The sequence below is a fragment of the Entelurus aequoreus genome, linkage group LG14, assembly GCF_033978785.1.
Source record: "Entelurus aequoreus isolate RoL-2023_Sb linkage group LG14, RoL_Eaeq_v1.1, whole genome shotgun sequence".
NCBI lineage: Eukaryota > Metazoa > Chordata > Actinopteri > Syngnathiformes > Syngnathidae > Entelurus > Entelurus aequoreus.
Genome location: NC_084744.1, coordinates 61,052,741 through 61,068,414, shown reverse-complemented (window position 1 = coordinate 61,068,414; position 15,674 = coordinate 61,052,741). Strand labels below are relative to the sequence as shown.

Here is a 15,674-nt window from a genome sequence, read left to right as displayed (position 1 = left end):
CAACCTTTCCTTCAATGGTTGGTACCCAAATAGAACTGATTTATGACACCAAAAGACTTCCAAAGTTTGGGAATAAACGGATAAGATCACAGAGATTCCCCAGCTATTTTGAGGGTTAATAAGGAAGCCGGTTACTGTACGTGATCCGTGACGTAGAGGAGTAACCACAGATCCCTTCCCCATCAACAACAATGCTAATCGAGCAGACTTTGTGAGCGCCAACAGCGATTACTTTTGGGGAAAACGATGATCCAGGCTTTTTTTGAGCCCGAACACAAAGAGGATGAGCAATACGATTTACAAGCCGAGTGAGTGATGGATAGGGACGATGTTCGAAACCAATTCTCCCGGTTGTTCGATAAGAAAAGAACCGTTCAATAAGAAAAGAACCGATTCCATGGACTCAAATCCCTTTTTGAGAACCGGTTCCCGTTATCGAAGGCCACTATAGTAAAGAAAAAGAGTTGGTTCTTTATTCGAATCCCTGGGAACGAATCCCGTCCCACAAGAAATGCCCTGTGGGACATCACAGGAAATGACGTAGCTCAGTCATTAGACTGAGCTACGTCATTTCCTGTGATGTCACACAAGCAGCAAAAATAATGGACCGGGAAAAACGCCTCAAGGCGTGGCTATTCACCTATAGTGATCACAGAGACAGCTTGTTTTTGTGTTACTGTATATATTAGTTTTTCTGAAAAATCCCACTTAATATACTTTGGGTAACAACAGTCAATATTTATTTATTTTATTTTTTTCTTATAAAATAAAAGTGAGCTTTTGTTAAACCAAATATTGTGGGTTTTTTTCCATATACAACAACCTATCTGGATTCGATAAGAGAATCGATAAGGAATCGGTTTGATAAGAGGATTCGATAATGGGCTCGAACTCGATCATTTCTTATCAAACATCATCCCTAGTGATGGATGCAGTTTCACCATTGCTAGGTGCTAAACATACAAGCTAGCCATATTAAAGCATAATAAAACAAACACTTGTTGTAATATATCCACTCTCGACTGACGGGGCGCTCGCATAATCCCGTTTAGATGGAAGATTCAGTCACAATCCTCACTAAGGGGTTAAAAAAGTTGCTGCAACGACATCTTTTTTGTCACCTCGGGGGCACGCGAAAGTGGACTAGCCTGTCACGTTTGTCTACCAGCTGGTGAGAGATGCATGAATTATAATGTCAAGTTCAAACACCTGAACTATTTATTAAACAGGACAAGAAGCAAGGAATCAAACAGAGACATGATTCAATTTAGCTCATGAGGAGAGCGCGTGGAACTGCACCCTCGTACGGTGTAACCCCACGCTCTGAGGAAAACAGTTCCCGCGCCTCCCCGTCTATTTGGGCATTCCCTGATTACATACCTGAAGCTGCTTCTAAGGGGAGAGGTCACGTTATGCGGCAGCCCAGCACTGGTTCATAAACAGTTCAAAACAAAATGTGCTTGGAGCGGTGTCAGGTTTGCCCCCTTCTCTGCTCGTCCGCCTTATCTTCTTGGGAGACTTTGGGTCCTCATACGGCCCCTCCCGTGGCTGTCCAGATCTGAAAAACAGACACTTCTACGGCGAGGCGCGGTCCATGGCACACGGCGGAGATTTACAAGCTGTCCAAGCAGCCAAGTCTTGACTTAAAGGTGTGGACAATGCTGAAGAAACAAGTCCATGTCAGGAAAAGCAACACATTTAGCTGAACTGCAGCAATTTTGTGTTCAAAAATTCAAGCAGAAGCTTGTGGATGGCTACCAAAAGTGCCTTATTGCAGTGAAAGCTGACATTCTCCCGTTTCCCTCCAGTGTTTGACAAGCATTACATCAACCGTAACTTTGACCGCACCGGCCAGATGTCAGTCGTCATCACGCCGGGGGTTGGAGTGTTCGAAGTAGACCGCCTGCTCATGATTCTGACCAAACAACGGATGATCGATAACGGTAAGTGTGAATATATTCCACAGCAGTTTATTACGGGGGTCCCCAACCTTTTTTTCCACCGGGGGCAGCTTTAAAGGCCTACTGAAAGCCACTACTAGCGACCACGCAGTCTGATAGTTTATATATCAATGATGAAATCTTAACATTGCAACACATGCCAATACGGCCGGGTTAACTTATAAAGTGACATTTTAAATTTCCCGGGAAATATCCGGCTGAAACATCGCGGTATGATGACGTATGCGCGTGACGAAGTCCGAGTAACGGAAGTTATGGTACCCCGTAGAATCCTATACAAAAAGCTCTGTTTTCATTTCATAATTCCACAGTATTCTGGACATCTTTTGCAATTTTTTTAATGAACAATGAAGGCTGCAAAGAAGACAGTTGTAGGTGGGATCAGTGTATTAGCAGCGGACTACAGCAACACAACCAGGAGGACTTTGTTGGAGCGCTAGCCGCGCTAGCCGCCGACTTCACCTTGACTTCCTACGTCTCCGGGCCGCCAAACGCATCGGGTGAAGTCCTTCGTCCTTCTGCCGATCGCTGGAACGCAGGTGAGCACGGGTGTTGATGAGCAAATGAGGGCTGGCTGGCGTAGGTGGAGAGCTAATGTTTTTAGCATAGCTCTGTGCAGTCCGGTTGCTAAGTTAGCTTCAATGGCGTCGTTAGCACAGCATTGTTAACCTTCGCCAGCCTGGAAAGCATTAACCGTGTATTTACATGTCCACGGTTTAATAGTATTATTGATTTTCTATCTATCCTTCCAGTCAGGGGTTTATTTCTTTTGTTTCTATATGCAGTTAAAGCAAGATGCTATCACGTTAGCTCGTAGCTAAAGCATTTCGCCGATGTAAAAGGCACTGAATGTCCATTTCGCGTTCTCGACTCTCATTTTCAAGAGGATATAGTATCCCAGGTGCTTTAAAATACAAATCCGTGATCCACAATATAAAAAGGAGAGTGTGGAATCCAATGAGCCAGCTTGTACCTACCGTATTTTCCGCACCATAAGCCGCACCTAAAAACCACAATTTTTGTCAAAAGCAGACAGTGCGGCTAATAACCCGGTGCGCCTTATATATGGATTAATATTCATATTTATTTTCATAAGGTTTAGGTCTCGCAACTACGGTAAACAGTCGCCATCTTTTTTCCCCGTAAAAGAGGAAGCGCTTCTTCTTCTACGGTAAGCAACCGCCAAGGTGAGCACCCGCCCCCGGAGAAGAAGAAGCTCGCGGATATTTAATTTCATTTGTTTTTCTGTAAAGACAACAAAATGTCTCCTACTAAGAGACACGCGTACAAGGTTCCACTGGCTTTTGATATTCATGTGAACCGCACTGTGGATACAACGGGAGCACGTACGGTGAATATTCGCACCACAGGGAATGAGAAGTCGTCCTACTGTGGTTCTAGCTTGCCATGCTAACGGCCAGAAACTTCCACCCACGGTGATATTCAAAAGGAAGACCTTGCCAAAAGAGAACTTTCCAGCCGGCGTCATCATAAAAGCTAACTGGAAGGGATGGATGGATGAAGAAAAGATGAGCGAGTGGTTGATAGACGTTTACGCGAAGACACCGGGTGACTTTTTTCACGCAGCGCCGTTCCTGTTGATCTACGACTGCATGCGCGTCCACATCATCGATGGTGTCAAAAAACAAGTGAAGCACACCGAAGAAGAAGAATTCGAGGGATTTGTAGATGAGTAATAACTTCAGAAAGTGAGCTTTAAATGTTTATTTTGTGTGTTGTGTGACACTAACGTATGAGCAACGTTGAGTTATTGATGTTGCTATTGCTCTGCACTATTTTGAGTGTTACTATTTTTGTGATTGCACATTTGCACATTACATTTTGGGAGTGAACAGAGTTGTTAGAACGCTGGTTTGTAATATATTATTAAAGTTTGACTGACCTATCTGACTGTTTTGTTGACATTCCCTTTAGCGTAGCGTAGGTGCGGCTAATAGCACGGGGCGGCTAACAGGTAAACAAAGTTTTGAAATATGCCGTTCATTAAACGTGCGGCTAATAACACGGGGCGCCTTATGGTGCGGAAAATACGGTAAGTTACGGTCAGAGCGAAAAAAGATACGTCCATCACTGCCTCTCAAGTCCTTCACTGTAACGTTCCTCATCTACGAATCTTTCATCCTCGCTCAAATTAATGGGGTAATCATCACTTTCTCGGTCCGAATCTCTCTCGCTCCATTGTAAACAACGGGGAATTGTGAGGAATACTAGCTCCTGTGACGTCACGCTACTTCCGCTACAGGCAAGGCTTTTTTTTATCAGCGAGCAAAAGTTGCGAACTTTATCGTCGATTTTCTCTACTAAATCCTTTCAGCAAAAATATGGCAATATCGCGAAATGATCAAGTATGACACATAGAATGGATCTGCTATTCCCCTTTAAATAAAAAAAAAATCATTTCAGTAGGCCTTTAATGTATGCACTATTTTCACGTGTGGCAGATAGAAATAAGTAGTGGGAGCCCTGGAGAGAAGGTACCCTGACACGTTGATGGCATATACTATTACATAGTCTAAGTCAGGGGTCGGCAACCCGCGGCTCCGGAGCCGCATGCGGCTCCTTGACCACTCTGATGCGGCTCAGCTACATACATGCCGACCCCCCCGATTTTCCCAGGAGATTTATGGATCTCAGTGTCCCTCATAGATTACTCCCAGGGAAAAAATAATCCTATTTACACTCTAATTACTAAATAAAGGGAGTGCCCTAATTGCATTGCAGTAATTGTCCTCTATAGCATTTACATACAGCGTGCCAGTCCAGCCACATGTTGCATGTTGTTATTACTTGCACACATAGGAGACAGCAAAGCATACTTAGTCATCAACCACACAGCTTACACTGATGGTAGCCGTATCAAACAACTTTAACATTGTTACGTTACAAATATGCGCCACACTGTGAACCCACACCAAAAAAGAATGGAAAACACATTTCTGGAGAACATCCCACCGTAACACAACATAAACACAACACAACCATTACCCAGAATCCCATGCAGCCCTAACTCTTCCGGTCTACATTATACACCCCCGCTACTACCAAATCCCCCCACACATCAACCCCCCCCCCGTGCGTTGGTTGAGCGGAAGAGTTAGGGCTGCATGGGATTCTGGGTATTGGTACCGTCAGTGTAAGATGTGTGGCTGCTGAGTTAGTACGCCTTGCTGTCACTTACGTGAGCAAGCTGAAATTGCATTCTACGTGTGGTCGAGCAGGTACACTGTTAGGGCAGACTGTAGAGGGCGCCAAATGCAGTGTCATCACGCTCTGATATTCGGGAGTCTCCCGGGAAAAATGAGAGGGTTGGCAAGTATGACGCTATCAAGCGCCATTCATTCAAAACTCGCGGGCTGCACTAACATCAAATTTCCACATTAAAGTGCGTGCCGGTGCGTGTGTCGGAGACCCCTAGTTAACATAGCACAAAGCGTTTAAGCTTTGTATGCGGTGTTTTTCATTTTAAATTTAAAAATTTTTTTTGTGGCTCCTATTACTTTCTTTAATTTGTGAAACTTGCCAAAATGGCTCTTTGAGTGGTAAAGGTTGCCGACCCCCGGTCTAAGTCTATATACCTACAATGTAATATACATGTTCTTTTAGCTGTGGTCCGCATAGTTGTAATACACTCTTCTACCACCTGTGGCAGTAATGACCATATAAAACACACAGAAGAAGTCTGGCGCTAATGTCATATAGAGACATTCTTAAGCGCAAAAATTATGACTAAAGTGGTGAAGCTGTATTTTTATTTACACTTTAACATCATTGACAGTTTAGTTAATTTAGTTTATTTAATTTAGTACAACATAATGCATATTAATTTTGTTCTAATCAGCCTGGCCTAAGCCTAAGGTTAATGTGTTAAATGAATAATAATCGTTGTGATTATTATATCATTTGACAAGGTAGTGAACTGTAAGTAGGTTAGATATAATTAATGAATATAATCAAAATCAAGAGTAAGATTACTAATTGTGTGAATGCTCCAAAACAGGGGTCACCAACGCGGTGCCCGCGGGCACCAGGTAGCCCGTAAGGACCAGATGAGTAGCCCGCTGGCCTGTTCTAAAAATAGCTCAAATAGCAGCACTTACTTAATAGCTGCCTCTATTTTTTAAATGTTATTTATTTACTAGCAAGCTGGTCTCGCTTTGCCCGACATTTTTAATTCTAAGAGAGACAAAACTCAAATAGAATTTGAAAATCCAAGAAAATGTTTTAAAGACTTGGTCTTCACTTGTTTAAATAAATTCATTTATTTTTTTACTTTGCTTCTTATAACTTTCAGAAAGACAATTTTAGAGAAAAAATACAACCTTAAAAATGATTTTAGGATTTTTAAACACATATACCTTTTTACCTTTTAAATTCCTTCCTCTTCTTTCCTGACAATTTAAATCAATGTTCAAGTAAATGCATCTTTTTTATTGTAAAGAATAATAAATACATTTTAATTTAATTTTTCCTTTTAGCGTCTGTTTTTTTGACGAAGAATATTTGTGAAATATTTCTTCAAACTTATTATGATTAAAAAAATTTTTAAAATTCTGGCAAATCTATAAAATCTGTAGAATCAAATTTAAATCTTATTTCAAAGTCTTTTGAATTTCTTTTAAAATGTTTGTTCTGGAAAATCTAGAAGAAATAATGATTTGTCTTTGTTAGAAATATAGCTTGGTCCAATTTGTTATATATTCTAACAAAGTGTAGATTGGATTTTAACCTATTTAAAACATGTCATCAAAATTCTAAAAATTAATCTTAATCAGGAAAAATGACTAATGATGTTCCATAAATTATTTTTTTAATTTTTTCAAAAAGACTCAAATTAGCTAGTTTTTCTCTTCTTTTTTTCGGTCAAATTTTGAATTTTAAAGAGTCGAAATTGAAGATAAACTATGTTTCAAAATTTAAATGTCATTTTTTTCGTGTTTTTTCCTCTTTTAAACCGTTCAATTAAGTGTAAATATCATTAATTATTAATAATAACATAGAGTTAAAGGTAAATTGAGCAAATTGGCTATTTCTGGCAATTTATTTAAGTGTGTATCAAACTGGTAGCCCTTCGCATTAATCACTACCCAAGAAGTAGCTCTTGGTTTCGAAAAGGTTGGTGACCCCTGCTCTAAAACATTCACACAATTAGTTTTCTACACCAAAATTCATCTATTTATTCTTCTTCTTCTTATTCTTCTCCAGATTGTGTTGTACCTTCCACATTTTTCACCCGATTTAATGCGTTCCAACTTCAAACTGTTCAGCCTATTCAGGAATCGCGGGCTTTCCCTTGACAAATTCCAAAAATTCCCAGTTTTCCCAGAATTCCAGGTTTTCCGGGACATTTTTCCCATTCAAAATGAATTGTCCATTTTTCAAACTTCCACCATTTCCACATTCTTCAACCTATTCAAACCATTCCACCTTCAACACATTCCACCATCCTGGAAATTTCAACTTCCCCTTTTCCAAGTTCATAAAAATTCCAGGATTTTCCAGAATTCTTGATTGTCCAAAGCCCTATTTACACCCTTTTTTCTGGCGACGACTCCTCCCACATTTTTCAACCCACTTCAACCGTTCCACCGTCAAAACATTCCTCTTAATCAGGACAAAAACTAAGTTGGTTTTTTGAACTGGAAAAATTCCCAGTTTTCCCGAAATTTCACGGAATTCTGTAATACCATTTCTCAATTCAACATGTTACTACTTCAACATTTCTCCACCGATTTGAAAAATTCCAACACCATCCATTTCAACTCATTGTGACCATTCAAGTTTTTTACCATTTTCAAAAAAAAATAATTTTTTGTCTTGAAAATCAACTTTTACCTTGAAAATCATTTTTTACCTTGAAAGTCAACTTTTACCTTGCAAATCAACTTTTACCTTGCAAATTAACTTTTACCTTGAAAATAATTTTTTGTCTTAAATCAACTTTTACCTTGAAAATTAACTTTTACCTTGAAAATTAACTTTTACCTTGAAAATTAACTTTTACCTTGAAAATCATGTTTTGTCTTGAAAATCTACTTTTACCTTAAAAATCAAATTTTACCTTGAATATTAACTTTTACCTTGAAAATATTTTTTTGTCTTGAAAATCAAATTTTAGCTTGAATATCAACTTTTACCTTGACAATAATTTTTTGTCTTGAAAATCTACTTTTACCTTGAAAATCTACTTTTACCTTGAAAATCAACTTTGTCTTGAAAATCAACTTTTACCTTAAAAATCATTTTTTGTCTTGAAAATCAACTTTTCCCTTGAAAATCAACTTTTACCTTGAAAATCAACTTTTACCTTGAAAATCATTTTTTGTCTTGAAAATCAACTTTTACCTTGAAAATCAACTTTTACATTGAAAATCAACTTTTACCTTGAAAATATATTTTTTTCTTGAAATCAACATTTACCTTGAAAATGAACTTTGACCTTGAAAATCATTGTTTGTCTTAAATCAACTTTTACCTTGAAAATCATGTTTCGTCTTGAAAATCTACTTTTACCTTGAACATAATTTTTGTCTTGAAAATGTACTTTTACCTTAAAAATCTAATTTTACCTTGAATATCAACTTTTACCTTGAAAATCATGTTTTGTCTTGAAAATCTACTTTTACCTTAAAAATCAAATTTTACCTTGAATATTAACTTTTACCTTGAAAATATTTTTTTGTCTTGAAAATCAAATTTTAGCTTGAATATCAACTTTTACCTTGACAATAATTTTTTGTCTTGAAAATCTACTTTTACCTTGAAAATCTACTTTTACCTTGAAAATCTACTTTTACCTTGAAAATCAACTTTGTCTTGAAAATCAACTTTTACCTTAAAAATCATTTTTTGTCTTGAAAATCAACTTTTCCCTTGAAAATCAACTTTTACCTTGAAAATCAACTTTTACCTTGAAAATCATTTTTTGTCTTGAAAATCAACTTTTACCTTGAAAATCAACTTTTACATTGAAAATCAACTTTTACCTTGAAAATATATTTTTTTCTTGAAATCAACATTTACCTTGAAAATTAACTTTGACCTTGAAAATCATTTTTTGTCTTAAATCAACTTTTACCTTGAAAATCATGTTTCGTCTTGAAAATCTACTTTTACCTTGAACATAATTTTTGTCTTGAAAATCTACTTTTACCTTAAAAATCTCATTTTACCTTGAATATCAACTTTTACCTTGAAAATCATGTTTTGTCTTGAAAATCTACTTTTACCTTAAAAATCAAATTTTACCTTGAATATTAACTTTTACCTTGAAAATATTTTTTTGTCTTGAAAATCAAATTTTAGCTTGAATATCAACTTTTACCTTGACAATAATTTTTTGTCTTGAAAATCTACTTTTACCTTGAAAATCTACTTTTACCTTGAAAATCAACTTTGTCTTGAAAATCAACTTTTACCTTAAAAATCATTTTTTGTCTTGAAAATCAACTTTTCCCTTGAAAATCAACTTTTACCTTGAAAATCATTTTTTGTCTTGAAAATCAACTTTTACCTTGAGAATAAACTTTTACCTTCAAAATCATTTTTTGTCTTGAAAATCTACTTTTACCTTGAATATCAACTTTTACCTTGAAAATTATTTTTGTCTTGAAAATCTAATTTTACCTTGAAAATAATTTTGTCTTGAGAATCAACTTTTACCTTGAAAATCATTTTTTGTTTTGAAAATCAACTTTTACCTTGAAAATCAACTTTTACCTTGAAAATCATTTTTTTGTCTTGAAAATCAACTTTTACCTTGAAAATCAACTTTTACATTGAAAATAATTTTTTGTCTTAAATCAACTTTTACCTTGAAAATGAACTTTTACCTTGAAAATCAACTTTTACCTTGAAAATAATTTTTTGTCTTAAAAATCAACTTTGAAATCAACCCCTGCAGATGGAAATGAGCCTTTGGCTACAATCTGGCACATGAACATGTTATAAGTTCATTAATGTAGTGACACAGTTTAGTTGGATAAAATGAGTTAGTTTCTAAATGAATGAATGTTTCCCTCTAGGTATTGGTGTGGACTTGGTGTGTATGGGTGAGCAGCCGCTACACGCTGTGCCTCTCTTTAAGGTAACACTCCGAGTCACTTGTACAAACGTGTGTTGACTTTTAACCACATTTACCCCACAGTTGCACAATAGATCCACACCTGACACCAGCCTGGGGAACGACTACAACCTTCCTCACTGGGTCAACCACAGGCAAGACCACATTTTCAACATTATACAGTCCTGGTCAAAAGTGTACGTACAATTATTATTTTTTTGTGATGTAGTGATTGGAGCACATACTTGTTGGTCACAAAAAACATTCATGAATTTTGCTTCTTTTATGAATTTATTATGGCTCTACTGAAAATGTGAGGGTCAAAAGTATACATACAGCAACATACATGATCAATGTTGGTGATGTAGAAAAGTTACAATCAAATCAAATGAGCTTCATGGCCTCTTAACTTCATGTGAGTGATTATGATTGTTGACTTCTCTGAGCACATTTAAGTAGGGCTCGTGTCATGCAGTCATTAGACTCGCTTACAAACGCCACAATGGGAAAGTCAAAGGAACAGAAAAAACGAATCATTGACTTCAACAAGTCAGGGAAGTCACTTGGAGCCATTTCAAAGCAGCTTAAGGTCCTAAGAGTATGCAGAGTATAAAGTGCATGGCACAGTTTTGTCACTGCCACGATCGGGAAGAAAACGCAAGCTAACACCTGCTGCTGAGAGAAAATTGGTCAGGATGATCAAGAGTCAACCCAGAACCAGCAAAAAGCAGGTCTGCAATGAATTGGAAGCTCCTGGAACACAGGTGTCAGTGTCCACAGTCAAGCATCGCCATGGACTGAGAGGCTACCATGCAAGAAGGAAGACCTTGCTCTAGAAGCCACACCTTAAGACTCGTCTGAAGTTTGCTGCTGATCACATGGACAAAGATAAGACCTTCTGGAGGAAAGTTCTGTGGTCAGATGAAACAAAATTGGAGCCACAATAGCCAGCAGTATGTTTGGAGGAGAAAAGGTGAGGCCTTTAATCCCAGGAACACCAGCCCTACAGTCAAGCATGGTGGTGGTAGTATTATGCTATGGGCCTGTTTTGCTGCCAATGGAACTGCTGCTTTAAATGGGACAACGAAAAAGGAGGATTAGCTCCAAATTGTTCAGGACAAGCTAAAATCATCAGCCCGGAGGTTGGGCGCAGTTGGGTGTTCCAACAGGACAGTGACCCCAAACACACCTCAAAAGTGGTAAAGGAATGGCTAAATCAGGCTAGAATGAAGGTTTTAAGAATGGCCTTCCCAAAGTCCTGACTTAAAGGTGTGGACAATGCTGAAGAAACAAGTCCATGTCAGGAAAAGCAACACATTTAGCTGAACTGCAGCAATTTAGTGGTCAAGCAGAAGCTTGTGGATGGCTACCAAAAGCGCCTTATTGCAGGTCAACTTGCCAAGGGACATGTAAGCAAATATTAACATTGCTGTATGTATACACTACCGTTCAAAAGTTTGGGGTCACATGGAAATGTCCTTATTTTTGAAGGAAAAGCACTGTACTTTTCAATGAAGATAACTTTAAACTAGTCCTAACTTTAAAGAAATACACTTTAAAAATTGCTAATGTGGTAAATGACTATTCTAGCTGCAAATGTCTGGTTTTTGGTGCAATATCTACATAGGTGTATAGAGGCCCATTTCTAGCAACTATCACTCCAGTGTTCTAATGGTACAATGTGTTTGCTCATTGGCTCAGAAGGCTAATTGATGATTAGAAAACCCTTGTGCAATCATGTTCACACATCTGAAAACACTTTAGCTCGTTACAGAAGCTACAAAACTGACCTTCCTTTGAGCAGATTGAGTTTCTGGAGCATCACATTTGCGGGGTCAATTAAACGCTCAAAATGGCCAGAAAAAGAGAACTTTCATCTGAAACTCCACAGTCTATTCTTGTTCTTAGAAATGAAGGCTATTCCACTAAATTGTTTGGGTGACCCCAAACTTTTGAACGGTAGTGTACTTTTGACCCTCACATTTTCAGTAGAATTATAATAAATTCATAAAAGAAGCAAACTCCATGAATGTTTTTTGTGAGCAACAAGTATGTGCTCCAATCACTACATCACAAAAAAATAAGAATGAAACTCAAGACAGCCATGACATGATGTTCTTTACAAGTGTACGTACACTTTTGACCACCACTCTATATTTACATTTAAATGTAAATGCAGTGTGAAATGATCTTTTTTTTATTTTTTATTTTAGCTTCTACACCTCCAAAAGTCAGAACTCATGTAGCACCTTCATACCCCGAATCAAACTGGCTTGTCATAAGGTGAGTTGTGTTGTTTTACCTCAATTAACTTTTCATTTTTTATTTTTAAAAAGCACTTTATATTGAGTAAACAATCTCAAAGTGCTACAGTGTATTAAAAAAAATAAAGATAATAAAGAAAGAAGTACAAATAAAAACTAGAACAGCCAAACAGCTATAACTAGTATGCATATATCTAAAAAAAAAAAGAAAAAAAAAGGCTTTTTTAAAAAGAAGGGCTTTTAAGCCTTTTTTTAAAAGCATCCACAGTCTGTGGTGCCCTCAGGTGGTCAGGGAGAGCGTTCCACAGACTGGGAGCGGCAGAGCAGAAAGCCCGGTCTATTTATTTACTAAATAAGATATGAGAATAATTTCTCCCGTCTTTTTCTGCAGCGTCAAGTTGAGAAACTGAAGAAGGGCACGGAACAAGGTGAGACGTGGCAGTTCCTCCATTTTCTTTCATTTGAGAACTCCTCCGGTGCTCACCACCTCGTATGTGTTTTCAAGCGTTGTGTGTGCAGAAGGAGTGTGACAACAGCCTGCCGATACAGGTGGACTACGATGCCTACGACTCTCAGGTCTTCAGACTGCCTGGGCCTTCCCTCATTCAGAGGATTCCCAATTGTCGGTACGTGCATAAAAGGCTTCTGGAGCTATTTTCTTGTTATCTTGTTATCAATCAAAACATTCAATAAATTAGTCATGAACTCACAGAATGACAATATTTAAAGGCCTACTGAAATGATTTTTTTTTATTTAAAGGGGAATAGCAGATCCATTCTATGTGTCATACTTGATCATTTCGCGATATTGCCATATTTTTGCTGAAAGGATTTAGTAGAGAAAATCGACGATAAAGTTCGCAACTTTTGCTCGCTGATAAAAAAAAGCCTTGCCTGTAGCGGAAGTAGCGTGACGTCACAGGAGCTAGTATTCCTCACAATTCCCCGTTGTTTACAATGGAGCGAGAGAGATTCGGACCGAGAAAGTGATGATTACCCCATTAATTTGAGCGAGGATGAAAGATTCGTAGATGAGGAACGTTACAGTGAAGGACTTGAGAGGCAGTGATGGACGTATCTTTTTTCACTCTGACCGTAACTTAGGTACAAGCTGGCTCATTGGATTCCACACTCTCCTTTTTCTATTGTGGATCACAGATTTGTATTTGAAACCACCTGGGATACTATATCCTCTTGAAAATGAGAGTCCAGAACGCGAAATGGACATTCAGTGCCTTTTACATCGGCGAAATGCTTTAGCTACGAGCTAACGTGATAGCATCTTGCTTTAACTGCATATAGAAACAAAAGAAATAAACCCCTGACTGGAAGTATAGATAGAAAATCAACAATACTATTAAACCGTGGACATGTATAAATACACGGTTAATGCTTTCCAGGCTGGCGAAGGTTAACAATGCTGTGCTAAGGACGCCATTGAAGCTAACTTAGCAACCGGATTGCACAGAGCTATGCTAAAAACATTAGCTCTCCACCTACGCCAGCCAGCCCTCATTTGCTCATCAACACCCGTGCTCACCTGCGTTCCAGCAATCGGCAGAAGGAAGAAGGACTTCACCCGAGTCAAGTCAAGGTGAAGTCGGCGGCTAGCGCGGCTAGCGCGGCTAGCGCTCCAACAAAGTCCTCCTGGTTGTGTTGCTGTAGTCCGCTGCTAATACACCGATCCCACCTACAACTGTCTTCTTTGCAGCCTTCATTGTTCATTAAAAAAATTGCAAAAGATGTCCAGAATACTGTGGAATTATGAAATGAAAACAGAGCTTTTTGTATAGGATTCTACGGGGTACCATAACTTCCGTTACTCGGACTTCGTCACGCGCATACGTCATCATACCGCGATGTTTCAGCCGGATATTTCCCGGGAATTTTAAAATGTCACTTTATAAGTTAACCCGGCCGTATTGGCATGTGTTGCAATGTTAAGATTTCATCATTGATATATAAACTATCAGACTGCGTGGTCGCTAGTAGTGGCTTTCAGTAGGCCTTTAATGACAGTATTTCCTGTCATCTTCAATTTAAGTCCATTATCACTCCTACCGATGCACCAATATTCCGGGATTTCGCGTCTTTTCTGATTTCAATGCGTAAAAAGACACAAAAAGTGCGTTAACGCCAACGCTGATTAGTATTGCGGTACTATACTACAAACCCCGTTTCCATATGAGTTGGGAAATTGTGTTAGATGTAAATATAAACGGGGTTTGTAATACCGGTGTACCGTGCAACCCTACTTCCTATAATCGCCGATGTTATAGATCCACGGGGCGGCATGGCGTAGTGGGTAGAGCGGCCGTGCCGGAAACCTGAGGGTTGCAGGTTCGCTCCCCGCCTCTTGACATCCAAATCGCTGCCGTTGTGTCCTTGGGCAGGACACTTCACCCTTGCCCCCGGTGCCGCTCACACTGGTGAATGACTGGTGAATGAATGATGGGTGGTGGCGCAAACTGGCAGCCTCGCCTCCGTCAGTCTACCCCAGGGCAGCTGTGGCTACAAATGTAGCTTAACCCTCTGTGAGCGCTTTGAGTATCTGACAATAGAAAAGCGCGATATAAAATCTAATCCATTATTATTATTATTATAAAGGTGGGAGCAGTTCTAAAAGGATTTGTCAGGTTCAAACACTGATGACGTCTATTAAACAAGACAAGAAGCAAGGAATCAAACAGCGACAGAATTCAATATTGTTCAAATCAGTAACCGGTAGTAAAACTCCTGCTTTTCTCATGGCCCAAATAGTTCACAGTAGCACTATACATAATCACAATACCAGGGCATCCAGTGAGGGGCATTTTGTACTCCCTCGTCCCAGGAAGAATGCTTTGCGGAAATCTTTTATTTATAGATCTTTATCGCTCTGGAATAACCTGCCTCGAATTCTCACCAGCATTGAAAGTAAACAGGTTTTTAAAAAGAGAGTAATATTTTATCTGAGTTTTTAAATTAGTTTGCTCATTGATGATTTGTTAGGTTTTATATTGTGTAGTTATATTTATATGGTAATTATTATTCTGTGACTGTAAATTGTTTGCTTGTTTTTTTATTGATGCTTTTATTTTTTTCTGTATTGTGTAGTTATAATTATATGCTTTTACTTGTAATTGTATTGAATTGTGGACCCCAGGAAGACTAGTGGGTTGTTGAGGCAACCAGCTAATGGGGATCCTTAATAAAAATCAAATCAAATCAAATGAGGAGAAACGCGTACACCTGTACCCTTGCACAGTGTCACCACGCTCTGACGAAAGATTGTACGCCTCCTCTTTTATTTGGACTTTCCCTGATTACATGGCAACAGCCGTTTCTAAAAGGGACGGGGGTCGTAAACAGCCATCACCTTTAGAAAAG

General features: G+C 38.5%; 1 protein-coding gene across 4 annotated transcripts in view; it reads left to right on the top strand.

Moving 5' to 3' along the window:
• Positions 1 to 15,674, top strand: part of depdc5 (DEP domain containing 5, GATOR1 subcomplex subunit) — a 67,672-nt gene that overhangs the window by 16,093 nt on the left and 35,905 nt on the right. For all 4 annotated transcript variants that reach the window (XM_062070397.1, XM_062070400.1, XM_062070398.1 and 1 more), the window contains exons 14-20: positions 1 to 17; positions 1,809 to 1,943; positions 10,004 to 10,065; positions 10,126 to 10,196; positions 12,255 to 12,324; positions 12,697 to 12,733; positions 12,811 to 12,931. The exon at positions 1 to 17 is cut by the window's left edge and continues 58 nt beyond it. In XM_062070397.1, the coding sequence (XP_061926381.1) occupies positions 1 to 17; positions 1,809 to 1,943; positions 10,004 to 10,065; positions 10,126 to 10,196; positions 12,255 to 12,324; positions 12,697 to 12,733; positions 12,811 to 12,931 (513 nt within the window). The remainder of the gene's footprint in view (positions 18 to 1,808; positions 1,944 to 10,003; positions 10,066 to 10,125; positions 10,197 to 12,254; positions 12,325 to 12,696; positions 12,734 to 12,810; positions 12,932 to 15,674) is intronic.